Source organism: Oryza sativa, chromosome 2 (assembly GCF_034140825.1).
Source record: "Oryza sativa Japonica Group chromosome 2, ASM3414082v1".
NCBI lineage: Eukaryota > Viridiplantae > Streptophyta > Magnoliopsida > Poales > Poaceae > Oryza > Oryza sativa.
The window spans coordinates 16946073-16962826 of record NC_089036.1 but is presented as its reverse complement, the minus strand read 5'-3'; the positions used below and the strand labels follow the sequence as shown (position 1 = coordinate 16962826).

At 44.4% G+C, this 16754-nt stretch overlaps 3 protein-coding genes and 1 pseudogene across 6 annotated transcripts; 3 read left to right on the top strand and 1 right to left on the bottom strand.

Annotated features, from left to right (window-relative positions):
- Window positions 1–16754, bottom strand: part of LOC107279997 (calcineurin B-like protein 3) — a 37330-nt pseudogene that overhangs the window by 4100 nt on the left and 16476 nt on the right.
- On the top strand, window positions 1364–6695 carry LOC4329364 (uncharacterized). 3 transcript variants are annotated; one of them, XM_026023506.2, is made up of 11 exons: window positions 1364–1946; window positions 2486–2531; window positions 3541–3588; window positions 3881–3982; window positions 4125–4343; window positions 4431–4520; window positions 4604–4762; window positions 4858–4986; window positions 5484–5660; window positions 5734–5796; window positions 5882–6695. In XM_026023506.2, the coding sequence occupies exons 3-11, from the start codon at window positions 3543–3545 to the stop codon at window positions 6574–6576; spliced, it is 1680 nt and encodes a 559-aa protein (XP_025879291.1). In that variant the 5' UTR covers window positions 1364–1946; window positions 2486–2531; window positions 3541–3542; the 3' UTR covers window positions 6577–6695. The 3 variants fall into 3 exon arrangements, with proteins under 3 accessions (XP_025879291.1, XP_025879292.1, XP_015627013.1); XM_026023507.2 differs by having other exon boundaries at window positions 4111–4343; XM_015771527.3 differs by lacking the exon at window positions 5484–5660.
- On the top strand, window positions 9909–11464 carry LOC136351169 (uncharacterized). The gene is made up of 2 exons (XM_066307745.1): window positions 9909–10340; window positions 10429–11464. The coding sequence occupies exons 1-2, from the start codon at window positions 10016–10018 to the stop codon at window positions 11202–11204; spliced, it is 1101 nt and encodes a 366-aa protein (XP_066163842.1). The 5' UTR covers window positions 9909–10015; the 3' UTR covers window positions 11205–11464.
- On the top strand, window positions 12381–15798 carry LOC107280177 (uncharacterized). 2 transcript variants are annotated; one of them, XM_015771533.3, is made up of 4 exons: window positions 12381–13789; window positions 13894–14047; window positions 14625–14727; window positions 15389–15798. In XM_015771533.3, exon 1 carries the CDS (start codon window positions 12523–12525, stop codon window positions 13678–13680), a length of 1158 nt encoding a protein of 385 aa, XP_015627019.1. In that variant the 5' UTR covers window positions 12381–12522; the 3' UTR covers window positions 13681–13789; window positions 13894–14047; window positions 14625–14727; window positions 15389–15798. The 2 variants fall into 2 exon arrangements, with proteins under 2 accessions (XP_015627019.1, XP_015627020.1); XM_015771534.3 differs by lacking the exon at window positions 14625–14727.

Genomic DNA, 16754 nt, shown 5'->3' with positions numbered 1-16754 from the left:
AAAAATTGGTTGGATGCTTACATATGGTTTGGATGGTTAGAGCTTCCGGGTTTTGGGGGCCATCATTGCTGTAGCTAAGTATAGGGTTGCAGCAACTCATCACGGTTTGCAGCAGCTCATCACCAACCCGGCCATGTCCGATAGCCAATGTGCTAGTATCGCCGCCGCCATCTCGCGATTGATCAATCTCAGACTTGACTTGGCTGAAGTATTCGAAGATGAAGGCTTTTATTAGCTAGCTAGAATGACTCCGGTTTGGAGGATTGAACACACGACGGATCGGAGATTTTTGGCAGGCGGAGGATCCGGTGCAAACGGTTATAATACTGGGTGCACGGTCGCGAATTGAAGCAGCAACAGTCAAAGACGGAATCCAAGCCACCCTATTGAAGCGCCTCGATCGATCTATCTTGCCGTGTGAATTGATCTCTTCAACAAACTACCATGCATGCGACTAGTCCCTTCTTATATAACTATCGTGCGTCACCTAGGTAGTGTTATCCGCATTAATCCGCTTTTGCCGTTTGCATGCGACTGCATGTCGCTAGCCATGATCCCAGATGCTTTTTTATTCTATTTGCCCCGTTCCGATTCTATTTGCAACACATGTTGAAGTGGCCCGCCATCCTTTTTTCGGTCTCTCGCAGCCACCACAGCCACATCAATAGTGGCAAAACGGCCCGTGCCGATTATCGCTTGCTAATCGATTCTTGCCCTTCTTGCTGATCGATTCGTTGTCTCTGTTGGTGATCCCTTCTTGCCGACCGCTTGGACGCCTCTGAAGGTGATCTGTTCTTAGTTTCCCACCCACCGCCCCATCTCTGGTTGCCGTGCTGCATGCCTCCTCTTCTGGGTACCTTCACTAAGGCATGGACTACATCGTGGACACTGGCATGGTCGAGGATCTCTCAGAGGACTTGGCCACGACTGCTGCTATCAAGCATGCCACACACGCCGGGCGGTCACGGCCATCTCCGTCCACAGCAACCCAACCTCAGTGACTGCATAATTGCTTAATTGGCTAGTAGAGATCAACAATCACTAGTTAGAGTGTGTTTGGTTGGGCTTTTCAACCTGCTTTTGCTTTTGCAAAAGCTAGAAGCCAACCAAAGGGCCCAAAAGCCATAGCTGCTTTTGCCCAAAGCTAGCTTTTGGTGTGGTACAAATCAAAACCACCTCTACCTCCTGCTTTCACATGCTTTTGGGGAAAAATTACCCACCTCAGCTATTATCTTTACTACTTAAAAATTCTGTACTGTGGTGGTGAAGCCAAACCTGGCAGACTCGCGTCCTATAACCCGTTGGATCGGAACATCGGACGGTTATGATATATCGCTTCGCACGCGTGCGATCCGCTTTTTCTGGCTTTCCTCCACCGCGAAACGATTTCCTTCCTAGCAACTATCGCGCTCCGCCGACGCCTCGCGCATCTTCCTCCGCCGCGCCTCCCACCTCCACCGCCGTCGCCCCCACCGCCTCTTCGCCGCACACCGTCTCGCCTCCACCGCCGGAGCCCCCATCTTCGCTGCGCCCCGCCGCGCCGTCCTCTTCGCCTCCGCGCCTCCCACCTCTTCGCCGCGCCTCCATCGCCGTCGCCCCCATCGCCTCTTCGCCGCGCACCGCCGACGCGCCTCCACCGCCGTCGCCCCCATCGCCTCTTCGCCGCACACCGACTCGCCTCCACCGCCGGCACCCCCATCTTCACCGCGCCCCGCCGCGCCTCCACCGCCGGCGCCCCCATCACCGCGCCGTCCTCTTCGCCGCCGCGCCTCCCACCTCTTCGCCGCGCCACGCCGCGCCTCCACCGCCGGCGCCCCCATCTTCACCGTGCCCCGCCGCGCCTCCACCGCCGGCGCCCCCATCACCGCTCCGTCCTCTTCGCCGCGCCCCCCTCCTCTTCGCCGTCCTCCTCTTCGCCGTGCCCCCACGCATCGCGCTCCACAAAGGTAAAAGTTAGGTTTATCTCAAGATGAGAGCGGGGTTTATGTTATTGTAACGAGTCCAGTAGTAGATTTTGTGGGGTGGATGTTGATGGACTGAGGGAGTATATGTAGAATGGGGATTATGGACTCAAATTCCAAGCACTCTGGCAGTGCTAAGTGCTAACAACTTGTGATATACTGTGCTGCAGCTGGATTTGTTCTGAGCCTGTAATTTGCACCAAATCAAACCATAGATTTCATCTATTTTGGCTGTCGAAATGATTGGTACAGACCATTACAACTTCTTTATGAATTCATTAAAAGTTTGCTACCATGCAAGAGACATACTTTGAATTATTTACAAGTTCGTAATGAGTTATGCTACCAAAATACAATGTCCTAGCTACTTTTATTTAAAACTATTTGGTTTCTGGTTTTTATTGTCTGGACCATCTGAATGTAAGAATTGCTCGTGTGATTTCTGTTGGTGGAGAGGAAGCGAGGGGAGCTTCATCTGAATGAGCGTATCAATTCTTACTCCATTTTCTCTCTGACCTTTTCAGGTATAAGCCGGAGGTTGGTGATATCATAGTTGGCCGTGTTATTGAGGTACTGACATTTATGCTTTATGGCACCCTTTAGGGATAAAAACTTCATTTTGCTGGATATGATTATTTAGTTAAAAGTTGCTAGAATTTCTTAGTATTTTGACAGTCCTGATAATATATGCATAAATTGAAGGTAGTTTTGGTAAATCTGGTTTAATATTATAGTCACATCTTCACAAAATCAGCTACTGTTATATTTAAAATCTTGATCAATTGGGTACACTGGGTTAAACATCATTCTGAAATATGAATCCTCCATGTTTTTTCTTTGCATCAAAATAATATTAGGTGTTGAATTACTTAAATATGCTTCAAGAGGCAATCATCTGCATGATGGACATGTAATAATCGGATGAAACTCTGCAGATTAATTTAGTACAGCAAACAATAGTGGAGATGCAAAAAACTTGGGTAAACGATAGTTCAGTTAGTTGAGGGGACCAAGATTATGATTGTGTACAAAATTCGTGCTGACATTGTCTAAAAAGTTCACTCCTTGAATTCTATAAACATGGCTAAAATCAGTACTAACAATCACAAACTAAAAACAGGGGAAACAGCCAACAGACAGTCGCACTCTAACACTGTTTGATCTTCTATGATGCTCTGAACATCAGTAGTTGCAGCCAAGTTCCTCGACAACACAACTAATGGACAAAAAAAAAAGAATCTATGTATCGCAGGTAGTTTGCTGCCGATACATATAATGTTTGCTTAAATAAAAGACACATGATTTCTGTGGGATAACTTTGTATTTACTACAAAATAATTTTTGTGTCAGCCGCTTACCTTCATTGGGCGACACTGATCCGTCACGAAAAGCAGAAATACATTAATAAATTATTCAGTGGTTCTCCAAATCTGCACACAAAAACAAAGAAGGAAATCTTGATCAATTAAATTATTTGGAGCTATAGACAAATAGCCTAATCAAAATTCCCAATATCTACCTGTTTGATATGCCGGTTCCTTCATAATTTTTGATCTATCATCTCTATTTTTTTTTTCAGAAATGGATAACATTCTTGGGGGCTCTACACAATCATGTACAAAAACAGGTTAGTTTTGTGCATGTTATTGACTCGAATGATGAACTCGAGGGAGCTGGGGCCGGGGGCCTCTCTCAGCTTCACAAAAAAAGAAATAAATAAAAAAGGAAGAGAACCTCTCGTCCCTTATGTTACATAAAAATATCCTCATTTGATCCATTCTTTCATAAATTAATTGGTTTGTATGTAGTGTTTTTCTTAGCAGCAACCTGACACAAATACATTCATGTTCAAACCGGGAAAATGTGCTGTGCATATTAATTCTTTGCATGCTAATTTCACTCGTGTGTTCCTTTCTTAGGCCCTCTTGCTGATATAACAAATATAAGTGGTTCCGGTTTGACAAATAGACGGGGCAGGGGTGGAAACAAGTCGTTAAGTGCCAGTCCAACTTCTTCAAATGGTATTTTACCATATTGCTTGTTTCCTATTTTAATTAAATCTCAATCTGTATCCACCAACACCAATGTGATGATTATATACTTGTGATGCTGGCCATGAAGTTGTGCATCCTGTGGTGACGCCTAATAGTCATCCATGTGCAGAAAACCGCGGTGCATCCTTCAATACACCCAGCAATGTGCATATGTGCACAGGTTCGCATGAAGATGTTAGTGACCTTACTGTGGCTGAACTAAAAAGAAAGCGTGCTCGAGACCGCTACGCAGCATTGACCCCACAGCAAAAGGATGATAGGAACAAGAAGGCACGTGAAAGAAGGAAACGAAAGAAGGAGGAAACTCAAGAGGAAACTCAAGCTTCAGGTATATCTGTAATATGTATCTGTAAAAATTAAAATATGTCCTAAAAATTATGCGAAACAATCTTATATTTTCTCACCGTGTGAACAGCCCCACTTGGCGATATTTCAAATATAAGTGTTGTTGATATAATGAAGTGCCACTTGGAAGATAATGATTCTTCCACACTGCATCAAGGAAGTAATGTCTTTATTGTTTGTACACTTTGGTTGAACAATATATTATTCGACTGAGTGGAAATTGATGGTTCTATGTTTTAATAGAAAGAGAAGCTTCCCATCTCAATATCACACCCAGACGTCTCCCATTTACAATCATCAACAATGTAGCTCACTATGGTCCCAACGAAGTTCCAATGAGTCGCGTCACTCAATTAACAACCCTAAACATGAATAGTGCTGACTTCACTGTTCATAATTCAGGTACGCTAACATCTTTTTATGAATGGGACTACAATGATGTTACCGTTTGTAAATTTTTGTGTTAAATATATATTACTGACTCTATGTTACAACAGGATGTGAAAATCATTATGATCCAATCGTAACAAGTGGGAACCAAAATACCCATAGCCCAATGCATGAATCCGGTATTTTTCAAGGCAACGATCGAAATGAGTGCGACCATGATGACGACATCTCTCTAGGTAACACTAATTTAACTTCATTATATGTTTTTTAATATCCACTTGTCAACATAAAACCTCTTTGCTTACATATGAGATGTGCGTTAAGTTAGTTGTTATTATCTATTCATACTTTTAAAATTTTTGAATTGAAGTGAGAAAAAAAGCCCATAAATGCACTCATGATGATGTTGGCACATCACTAGAGAATGAATTGGTGCGTGCGCCAACCAATCAGACAAAACAACGACTGCAGTCAAAGCTAGCTCGAGCTAGGGAGAAGCCTGCAACTCTTACACCGGAGCAAAAACAAGCTAAGGTGGACCGATAGAGAACACGACGTCAATCACTAACAAATGAACAGAGACTAGAGTTGAATGACAGTCGTAGGGTTGTAAGGCAATCTATGCCAGATGTGGAAATCCATGATATGAATGCTCGTCGTAGACCAAGTCGACAAAATGTTACTCCTGGAGAAAGATCTGCTCATCTGGCACGACATAACGCACTCTATGCAGCTAGGCGTGACAAACCATGTGCTGAATCGATTGCACTAGAGTGCCCTGAGGGATCTAGCCCGTCGTTGCTAAATCCAAAGCCTTGCTTGGAAGCAACCGGTGATGTGCCATCTACATCGAGCCTGCAAACTGAGCATTCTACATATCATCGTACACGATCATGCACCTTCGATGATGGTACATGATCAATGTTTTAATTCGTATACACATTTTTAACCCTTCCGCATACTAACTTTTCATTCAATTATAGATGATATGGATTCCTTCATGGATGATGACTCCGACGATGAATACTACATGTTTGTTGGGCTAGGTATCGTCGTCGTGATATCTTAATGTCTCTCTTTCACATGTATATTTTTTGCGGCCTATAAATCGTTTGCGCTAAACCATACTAGGAGACGATGAGGATGACGACATGGTACAATCTGATGACGATGACACGCAATCGCCGACCTCTTCTGTTCCTGATCCGTTCGACTATGTCTATAGCAACATTCCACAAAGCACAAATGTTCTGAAGCCTGAACCTGACTGTAAACACTGTGGTGCCAAGAGGTTCCAGTACGAACCGCCGAGCTTCTGTTGTCGGGATGGCAAGATCAATCTTGTACAAAATGAAACACCGCCTGAACTGATGAGGCTTTGGACAAGCTCGGATCCAGACGCCAAGCATTTCCGGGATAACATTAGATACTTCAACGGCCACTTCTCATTCACTACCCTTGGTGTAAGCCTTGACAAGGCCTTTGCAAACATGAGTTCGGGCGTGTACACTTTTCGGGCTCATGGTCAGATATGTCATAATATACATTCTTTCAGTCCTAGAGATTCTGGTCCAGAGCATCTTGAGCTGTATTTCTACGATGACGATCCAACATTGAGTCATAGATTCCAACATTCCCCTAGCCTTGACCAGGATGTGATTAGGACTGTTGCAGACGTCCTTCGGAACAACCCGTACTCGGAGACATTTAGAAGTCTAGGGCAGGCTGAAGACCTCGCGAATTATCGCGTGACACTAAATCTGGACCATAGGTTGGACCAAAGGCGTTACAATGTGCCGGTGGCAATTGAGGTCGCTGCTGTCTAGGTTGAGGGAAATGAGAGAAGGAAGTTCGAGCCTTGTCACAGCCTGATTTTCGTTTCAGGATTTATAAATAATTTAATAAATTATTAAAAGAATTTATATTAAATGTTCATTAATTTACAAGTGAAGTTAAATGTGGGAAATAAAATTTCCTAAATATAAAGCATGGTTGGATTTAATTTTTATTAAGTTCTCTATGATTAATTATACTCTCTGAAATTTTCTCGGATTTTTCAGAGCTCAATTCCTAATTTTAATAATACAAAGAATATTTCAGTAATTATTTAATTAATAAATTAATCATTAAATGGTCTGGTTTTAATATTTTTAAATACTTTGAGTTTCCAAGTATGTTCAAGATTTTTCTTGGAATTATTTGAGCATTGAAAGTATTTTTAACAATTGAAAGATCATCTCATTGGTTAATTTATTTGAAAAAGTAATAAAAATTCTCCTCCTCAGCTTGGGCCGAATTCAGCCCATTCCCTCCTATTCCCTCCTCTCCTCTCAGCCGGCAGAAAAGTATGATTTAACTCCCTGGTGCTACAGTACTCCATCTTCCTCCTCCAGACAGAGCCGAGCCAGCCGTGCTCGTGCACAGTGCCGCCGCCTCCTCCCACCAATCTGACCTCCCCGTTGCTCCTCTTTCCAAATTAGTTGCGGGAATGGAATCCCCTCAATCTCCTCTTCCTTTTCCCCAAGAAATCCCCAAAATTTTCTATGGAAATTCTTAACAATTTCGCGGATCAAATCCTTCCTTTTTCCGGCGAGAACCCTAGACTTTCCCGAGTTTTTCCCGTCGTTGTGGGCTTGATCCCGAGCTCCCGTGCCTATATAAAGGAGTCCCTAGTCGTCCTCTACCTATCCCCTCAAGTCCCATCTTCCGCCGTCGCCGGAATCGCTCTCCCCGCGCTCTCCCTCTCTCCACCTCCGGCCGCCGCTCCAGCCGCCATTCGCCGTCGCCCCGGCCGTCGCCGGTCAGCGCCGCCACCTTCCTCGGCTTCGCAGTGAAGAGCTCTACCCCGGCCACCCGTTCTTTTGCGCCGAACCCCGCCGGAAGTCGCCGTCACCGTGAAGGCCGAACCGTTGCCATGTTTTGATCTCCGGCAAAGCTTTGCCGTCGACTCCGTGGTCGCCGGACCTCGCCGTATCCACTGTCGGCATCGCAGCAGTGAGGAGAAGCCCGGCAGCCACCTCGGCGAAGACGCAAGCCATCGGAGCACCGTCGTCACCGTGAAGCCAATCTGTTCCATCTTCAGTCGCGCCGTTCGTCGTCGTCCGTCGTCGCCCTCGGTCGCCGTCGACTCCATTGGGTTCGCAGGAGCAAGGTGAAGCCCGGCCATCGGTTTTTCTTCGCCGAAGATCGCTGAAACGTCGCCGCCGTTTGTCCAGCTGTGCGCCGCCGTCGCTCCGGTCGTCGTCGTCGCTCGGGAAGGCCACCGCCGGGTTCGCCAAGCCGTCGCCGTTCTCGTCCGCCCCTCCATCGTTGCTGTAGACCGTCGGAGCGCCGTCGTCGTCGTCAAGCCGAAGGTCGTCGCCGCTTCTTCCTCGTCGCCGTCGCTGTCCGTTCATCTTCCGCCGCTGTTTTGGTCGCCGGTGAGTTCGCCGCGTCGCCATCTACGCACTGGTGCCCTCCGTTCGTGTCGTCGTTCATCGGCGAGCTTGCGCGCCCGAGCCGCCGCCGGTGGTGACGTCATCGCCGACGTCATCGTTGCCGTCTGCCGTAGATCGGTCGTGGACCGATAGATCTCGGCCGTTCGTTTTGGATGGATCGATCTCGGCCGTTCGTTTCCGTGAGCCGCCGCCGTGCACCCGGTCCACCGCGAACCCTAGCCGATGACGCAATAATCCCCTTTTTCTTTTCAAAAATAATTCATTATTGCGTCATAATTCAATTAAAATCCATATAAGTGTTTTAATCCGATTTAATCTTTAAAAATTCATAACTAATTCATCTTAGCTCGGATTTAGTTGGTTCAAGTCTCTAAATTTTTCTAAAATTGAGATCTACATGTTAAAAATATCCACATGTACTGTTCATGCTTGTTTATGTTCTGTTTTGGTGATTTTGCTCTTTTCTGTTTAGATTCCGACGTTTCTGGAGAGTCCGTTTTCGCAGGAGAAGAATTTGAAGAGTTCCAAAGCCAGCAAGGCAAGTCACACAGATCCCAAACAACCCTTTGAGCATGTTGATCCTATTTAAAGCTATTGTTTCTATTCAACTATTGCATTTATTTTCGAATGTCATTGGGTGGAATTAACCTATTGTTTGATATAGCCCTTTTGTTCTTGATTACTTTATTCCTTGATACCTTGGGTTATTATAACTTGACTAGTTGAGCTTTATATATTGGTTCAGCTAGATATTAGATATGATTGCTTAGCCATGCTTAGAAACATAAGCACACTATTGGGATAATTTGTGATTCACTATTATTTAATGATGGCTTAATGATAGCTCACGATGGTCAATCGTGATTAGTTAATTAATTAAATTGCCAACTAAAACTTGATAAAGGTGGGTTGTGAGCACATGGTTTTGAGAGTCGTGCTCATGACAATTAAGGACCGGTTCACGAGTTTCGGTTGTGAAACATTAACCGTGCCAACCACAAGCCAGCGTGGGCAACGGCTTTACCTTTTGTATAGCATGGTTCATTGCGGAGCACCAGACTGAGAAGTGGCGGAGATAAGCCCACGGGGGTCGCTGGGGAGTCCATGCCTTGTTTTATAAGGGGGTGATTATGATCCAGGAACGGTGCACTGTGGTGGATTGTGTTGTGCGAGGGGTACTGTCACAGCTCCTTTCTGAGGTACCGTGGTGGTATTGAGGCGCATGGTGACATGTTGTGGGGCTGTGTCTTGTGGGTACAGTGGTACACCTCTGGCCAGAGTAAAACTATTCGAATAGCCGTGCCCGCGGTTATGGGTGGGTCTAACAATGTCTTTCGTGATTAGTCTCACACTTCTCATCATAATAAAAGTTGCTATAACTGGTAATAACTTGTTTAGCTCCTGGTTTGGAATGGTATATTCCTGGTTTGGAGATAGAACTGTGCAGCCGGGATTGGTTGTTCAGAATGGTTGGGCCTATGCAACAGGGTATGTTGTATAGCGTTGGATTAATACTGTTTAATTAAATACTTTACTGTTTTATGAAATTCTGAAATGTTTATTAAATGCTATTTATGCAAATGAAACCATATTATGCCATCCTTTGTTATCCTGTGCACTTGCATATTTGCTGCGTGACTTGCTGAGTATGTCATATACTCACCTTGCAATCATTCATCAGAGGAGGAGTTCTACAGTGATGCTGATGGTGTGGAGGATTAGGTGTAGCCTTGGTCAAGCTGCCTGTGGAGTGGAGTCGTCTGCGCCATTTATCTTATTTTCTGCTGCTTAGATCTTTATTGATTGAGAGGAACTATCTACCTCTGTAATGACATTTTATTCGCTTATTAATTATAGTAATAATTGTACTCTATTATCAATTTGTTATTGTATGCCTCGGCTGATTCCTGGACGAGGGTTCACACACATGGAAGCGTTTGGAATTTTGGATAGAAATTCCGGGCGTGACAAGCCTAGCGTGACAATATACGGGAACGACCGTACACGGAAATCTATCCAGCCTTTCTACGGATGTTATGATCCCCTCTCGTACCCTCTGTTCTTCCCTAGAGGAGAGAGTGGTTGGCATCAAGGCCTTCCAAAGGACAAAATAACCATGGAGGATGCAAACGCGCGGAATGGCGATGATCCTGGTAAGTTTATCTTCGTACTATGTTGCCTTAGAGAATTGATCATTATGTGTTACATGACTGTACTAACCTAGATGTTTGTCACGTGTAGATTGTAACAGCAGGATACAAGTCTCTATAAGGGACTACTACTGCTATAAATTCCAGATGCGTCGTGGAATTTTCAATCCTATACTTCACGGCGGACGCCTGTTCCAGCAGTTTGCCGTTGACATGTACATCAAGGTTGAGAGCTCTCGTCTAGACTATGTGAGGAACAACCAGAAGGAGATAAGGGCGGACCTGTATCAAGGGTTGATGGATAGCATCCAAGCTGGGGAGAGTCGAGCAAGCGCGGTCGGCAAAAGAACTGTGTTGCCAGCGTCGTTCATCGGTGGTGGCCGAAATATGAAGCGTCGATACATGGATGCCATGGCCTTAGTACAGAAGTACGGGAAGCCAAATGTATTCCTTACAATGACTAGCAACCCCAAGTGGGATGAGATTACTCGTGAGCTTGATCCTGGCCAGACACCACAAGATCGTCCTGATCTCGTGGTCCGTGTCTTTCGAGCCAAGTTAGAGGACCTAAAGAAGCAGCTGTTCGAGAAGCACATCCTTGGCAAAGTCATTGCACACGTATATGTTGTTGAGTTCCAGAAGAGGGGTCTGCCGCACGCACACTTTTTGCTGATCATGAGTGGTCGATACAAGCTAACGTCTGCGGAGCAATATGACCGCATCGTCTCAGCTGAGCTACCGGACAAGAAAAAATATCCAGAGCTATACAATATGGTTGTCAAGCATATGATGCATGGCCCTTGTGGTCGACTCAACGGTAGTTGCCAATGCATGCGAGATGGAAAGTGCAGGAACAACTACCCATGAGAGTTCAACCCCACAACCTCGCAAGGCAAGGATTCATACCCATTGTATAGGAGACGTAATGATGGTAAGAGTAAGGTGGTTAGAGGACATCCTCTCGATAATAGGTGGGTTGTCCCATACAATCCTTATCTTCTACGGATGTACAACTGTCACATGAATGTCGAGGTTTGCTCGAGCATCAAGGCTGTAAAGTACCTCTTTAAATACCTTTACAAGGGACATGACAAGGCCTCGATATCCATAAACGAGGCAGATAAAAACGGTGAAATTGATGAGATTCAGCGCTACAGGGATGTGAGGTGGGTTACCCCTCCAGAAGCCTTGTGGCGTATATATGGTTTTGACATATGCCACATCTCGCCGTCTGTGAGGCAGTTGCAATTGCATCTGCCAAACATGCACATGTTGGCTTTCGATGCAGACAAGGATCTCCGTGAAGTTCTGGATAAGGAAGACGCGGGAAGATCGATGCTTACGGCGTATTTCGAGGCTAACAGGCAGCATGTTTGGGCTCGAGATATCCTTTATAGAGATTTCCCAATGTGGTTTACTTGGCAGACGCCAGGTAAGTACTGGAAGAAAAGAGATAGAGGTGGCCAGGTCGGGAGAATTGTATGTGCCCACCCAGCAGAGGGGGAGCGCTACTATCTTCGGGTGCTTCTAAACCACTTGGCAGGATCCACCTCATTTGAAGACCTACGTACTGTTGATGGTGTGCTCATGCCGTCGTTCCGTGCTGCAGCTGAAAGAAGGGGTCTTATAGAGGCAGACAACACCCTCGACGAGTGCCTTACGGAAGCCGGTGTCTACTAGATGCCAGCGTCGCTACGCAGGTTATTCGCTACCATATTGGTGTATTGCGAACCTACCGATGTCCATGCACTTTGGGACAAGCATCTAGATTCCATGTCAGATGACTACAGGCGTAACAACGCATGCCCTTATGCTGTCCAACAGATGGTGTTGATAGAAATCCGGGGTATGCTACAATCAATGGGTAAGGAAATCTCATCGTTCCCGCTCCCTGAAATAGATGAATCACATGATAGTACTCGAGGAGATCCCAGAGAGATTATTGAGGAGTCTTCCATTGTTGTGAGAGAGATGATATGGACCTCCTAGACCAGCTCAATGATGAGCAAAGGTCTGCATTCAATAAAATCATGAACACGGTTGGTAGTGCTCAGGGGAGCGTGTCTTCGTAGATGGCCCAGGAGGCACGGGGAAGACTTTCCTATATAGGGCGCTACTAGCTACAGTGTGTGGCAATGGTGATATAGCGGTGGCAACCGCGACGTCGGGTGTTGCAGCTTCTATAATGCCTAGAGGCCATTCGCGGTTCAAGATCCCCCTCAACATTGAGGAAGGGTCGTATTGCAGCTTCACCAAACAAAGTGGGACGGCAAAGCTTCTCCAGATGGCGTCGCTTATAATATGGGATGAGGCCTCCATGACAAAGAGGCAAGCGGTTGAGGCCCTCGATATGAGCATTAGAGATATAATGGGTTGTCCACGTTCTCCGTTTGGAGGGAAGACGATTGTGTTTGGAGGGGATTTCAGGCAGGTGCTCCCGGTCATTAGGAAGGGCACTAGGTCTCAGATAACAGATGCCACTCTACGCAGGTCCTATCTTTGGGATTGTAAGGTTCAATTGAAGCTTGTTCGCAATATGAGGGCGCAGAGCGATGCATGGTTTGCGGACTACCTCCTTCGAGTTGGGAATGGAACCGAGGAGGTGAACAAGGAAGGACTCATAGGCCTTCCTTCGGATATTTGCGTGTCGTGCAAAGGGAATGAAACGGACCTAGAAAGGCTCATCGATACCGTGTTCCCTAACCTAAACGATAACCTGACGGACCCAAACTACATCACATGTAGGGCCATATTGTCCACTAGGAATGAGTTCGTCGATCGAATAAACATGAAGATGATTGAGCGGTTTAGAGGAGATGTGATGACATATCATAGTTTTGACCGAGCAGATGATGACCCTCATAACTATTACCCGCCGGAATTCTTGAACTCTCTAACTCCAAATGGGCTACCTCCGCATGTGCTTAAGCTGAAGATAAACTGTCCCATCATGCTTTTGAGGAACATTGACCCAGCCAACGGACTTTGCAATGGGACAAGGCTGGTGGTTCGTCAGTTCGGAAAAAATGCTATTGACGCAGAGATTGTTGTAGGGCAGCATGCTGGAAAGAGAGTTTTCCTTCCTCGAATACCTTTATGTCCTTCTGATGATGAGATGTTCCCGTTTCGCTTCAAGAGGAAGCAATTTCTGGTTAGATTGAGCTTTGCATTGACCATCAATAAGGCGCAGGGTCAAACGATTCCAAATGCAGGCGTCTACTTACCAGAGCCTGTCTTCTCTCATGGTCAACTATATGTCGCGCTATCTAGAGCAACCTCTAGATCAAACATAAAAAATACTATCGATGCATGTAGAAGACAAGAAACAAAAGAAAAAGTCTAAGCGTACTGGAGTGAAGGGACAATGAGAAGAAAGGAAAGGAATTGTCTAAACAGGGTCCAACATACACAAAAAATATTGTGTATAGAGAGGTCCTCACAGATTAGAAAAGGTATATTATGTGACTAATTAACCATCCACAATATGCTTAAATTCCTTCTTACTGTAAATTTTATATTCCAAGTCTAACATTTCGTGAGTTTTTTTCTTGGACAGGAATCAACATTACTTTCTTGGTCTGCCCCTTCTCCTGTTATGCCTACATCCACTCCTTCCCCGAGCAGTCCCTCCCGCCGCCTCCTCATCATGGCTGATTCAGAGACCAAAACCGTTGTAGTCGGCTGCTCGCCAAGGAATTGCAGGTGATCAGGTAAAGATGTTTTTCTATCAGTCGAGGGTGAACCACCCTGGCAGCTCTTCCCTTGCTCATTATTTTTTATTCTTTGCTAAGAGGAGAGAAGCCAATTGCAGTTTAGCATTTCTTGTAATCATGTTGTGGCAGTCCAGTTTCCAGTGGGGTACTGAATTACCACTTGAGTGGAGATCATCTGAACTGAAAGCCAACATTTGAGCTCATGCTATTAGCCTATTACTGTATCAAATAAAACTTTGTTCTTTATCAAAGAAAAAAAAATATAGAATTTTTGTTTCTAACATTATTTTGGTACGAGTTTTCCCTGCTCATGCTAAGCTCACTTCTGCCAAACTATTTGATGTTTCTAGCAAGAGAGTCAAATCAGTGATGTCGGATTGCATCTTTGGCGATGGGGTGCTGTGCCTGGATTAGGAGCAAAACATTATTATGCTCTTGATCTATTATTGTCAGGTTGACAAAGCAAGATGGACTATAGGGACCACTATTATTTTAACATTTAGGATTTGTGGATTTCTTTCATTTTTTGTTTTTTCTCTGACCATTTCTGCACTTTTGTCAATTCATATGCAAGATGGATAGACCCAGTGGAAGCATTGTAGGCGTGTGCAAGAAATAGTGAAGGGATGCATCTAGCACAAATTTCCTTCCTGATGAACATTCATTGTTAACAGTAGGTAATTGTATAAAATTAACTTACAATTCCATTTCAATCGCCATACAGGACTTCTTTGGAGAGGAGGAAGTTTACCAGATTTGAACTAATTTTTGTAAAGTCATATGTTCCAAAGAAGCCCTTAAGCTAACAGATGGCAAGTTTGTGAACCCATTTATGCCTTTTGAATGCATGATCAAATTTTTGGTCAAATAAGGGCATCTATATAGTTAATGTGGACTGATGGCATATATTATATATTAATAATATTTATTTGGTCAGTGTTTGACTTGACATACACTCTGCAACTGCATGTATAATAGAACTTGTATTTGTTTATAGATCTCTGTTTACTGATTTTAGACATTCAGTGGCATTTTAGTTCATTTTTCTTATCTTTCGCGGATCATTTGACCATATGTGGTTTTGTACTCTTTATCTGTGCACATACCTATGTTGCTGCTACTCATGATCAGATGGTAGTTGCATGATGATATATCATCAGTTGGAATTAGATTGTGAGAAAACTTGATGATTTAATTTCTGTACATTTTACTTATTTGTTTCAGGAATTCAGTGGGTTACAACTATGGTTCTCTGATCTGCTGACCTACTATCTTTCTTTTTTGCTTGGTACATAATGCCTAGATGTTTGGGCTAAGAAACTAAATTGTGTCAATCAGGGACGCTGACGCCGTCGCCGCCTCGCCCCTAACGACAACCGCTGAAGCCGAAGACCACCGATCCACCTCGAGGACCACCGAAGCCAGCAACACCCGCCTTGCCGATCTCCTCTGTAGCTGCTGCCGACCGTCGCCGCTGCCCACATCGCCGATCTACTCCGCAGACGCCGTTTCATCTATACGAAATTTGACTTATGAAGCTTAGCATATTGTGGTATTGCCTATGATTTTACTTGTAAGGAATAAAATATGCTCCGACAATAGTGTATTTAGGCGCCATTGTTTTGCAGTTGCTGCTGCTTTTCAGCAGAACTAGCCTGATGCTTATAAGCATCAGCAATTCCATTGTTTTGCTTATGGCTGATTACTGGATCTTCTATAAACTGATGCATTACCTCTGCTTGCCTGCCTGTGTGTGTGTTGTGTGCTTGTCAGCACTGACTCCAGATGCGTGCAGTCAGCATAAAGCTATTGTGTAGATACTAGATACTGGTGTTGGATTGAGAGGGTTGCATTTTGAAGTTACATTGGTTGGCATGAAGCTATTGTGCAGATACTGTATACTGTTTTTTTTAAAAAAAGAAAGTTGGATACTGGAGTTCCTGTGACTAATTGAAAATCATAGCTCTCTTGGATTGAGCCTTCCAAGCTTTGACAAGTTAGATTTGAGCGTGTTTGCATATTTGGTACGAGTACAGGAAAATATGCATTGCATTTCCATGATACTAGAATATGGAGTAATCTGGAATTAGATGTTTTACGAGTACAGGAAAATATGCATTGCATTGCATTTCCATGATACTAGAATATGGTGATATTTTAGTGCTAAATAATTTTATCTTTTCTCTCTTTTTCTTTATATTAATCTTTAATCTATCTCGTGGATTAGCAACTGAAGAAAAAACTTTTCATATGCGTGTCTTTACCGATTAAAAAGGGCATACTGTAAAATAAACTACAACAAAATACAACAAATTCAACTTCAAAATTAAGTTTTGAAATTTTAATTTTAGCTTTCAAGCATAAGAGAGACGAAGCTGATATTGTTTTATTATTTGTGTTATTATATAATTGCACCGTACCGTTAGCACGGATATATTGTTTGTTTATGTGACTCAATGTTCAATTAATTGATAAAGGAAACAAACTATGGGCCTTATGGGCCTAATCGACCCATATGACCTGACTGTTAAAGTCCAATGCCAGAACCAGCCAACAGCCAACGATTTGTTTGGGTGTTTGTTTCGATTTCGACGTGCCAGAACCAGCCAACAGCCAGCTGGCGATTTTTTTGGTATTTGATTCGATTTTGACGCCACGGCAAGATAACGCTAATCGTGATTAGTTAACAATCATCACATAAATG

Excerpts from the sequence above, each read along its gene's own strand:
- LOC107280177 (XM_015771534.3), top strand. The coding sequence starts at position 12,523 with ATGCCTAGAGGCCATTCGCGGTTCAAGATCCCCCTCAACATTGAGGAA.
- LOC4329364 (XM_026023506.2), top strand. The coding sequence starts at position 3,543 with ATGGATAACATTCTTGGGGGCTCTACACAATCATGTACAAAAACAG. Across the intron at positions 3,589-3,880 it reads ACAATCATGTACAAAAACAG|GCCCTCTTGCTGATATAACA; the intron begins GTTAGTTTTGTG and ends TTCCTTTCTTAG. Across the intron at positions 4,344-4,430 it reads AGAGGAAACTCAAGCTTCAG|CCCCACTTGGCGATATTTCA; the intron begins GTATATCTGTAA and ends CCGTGTGAACAG.
- LOC136351169 (XM_066307745.1), top strand. The coding sequence starts at position 10,016 with ATGACATTTTATTCGCTTATTAATTATAGTAATAATTGTACTCTATTA. Across the intron at positions 10,341-10,428 it reads GCGGAATGGCGATGATCCTG|ATTGTAACAGCAGGATACAA; the intron begins GTAAGTTTATCT and ends TGTCACGTGTAG.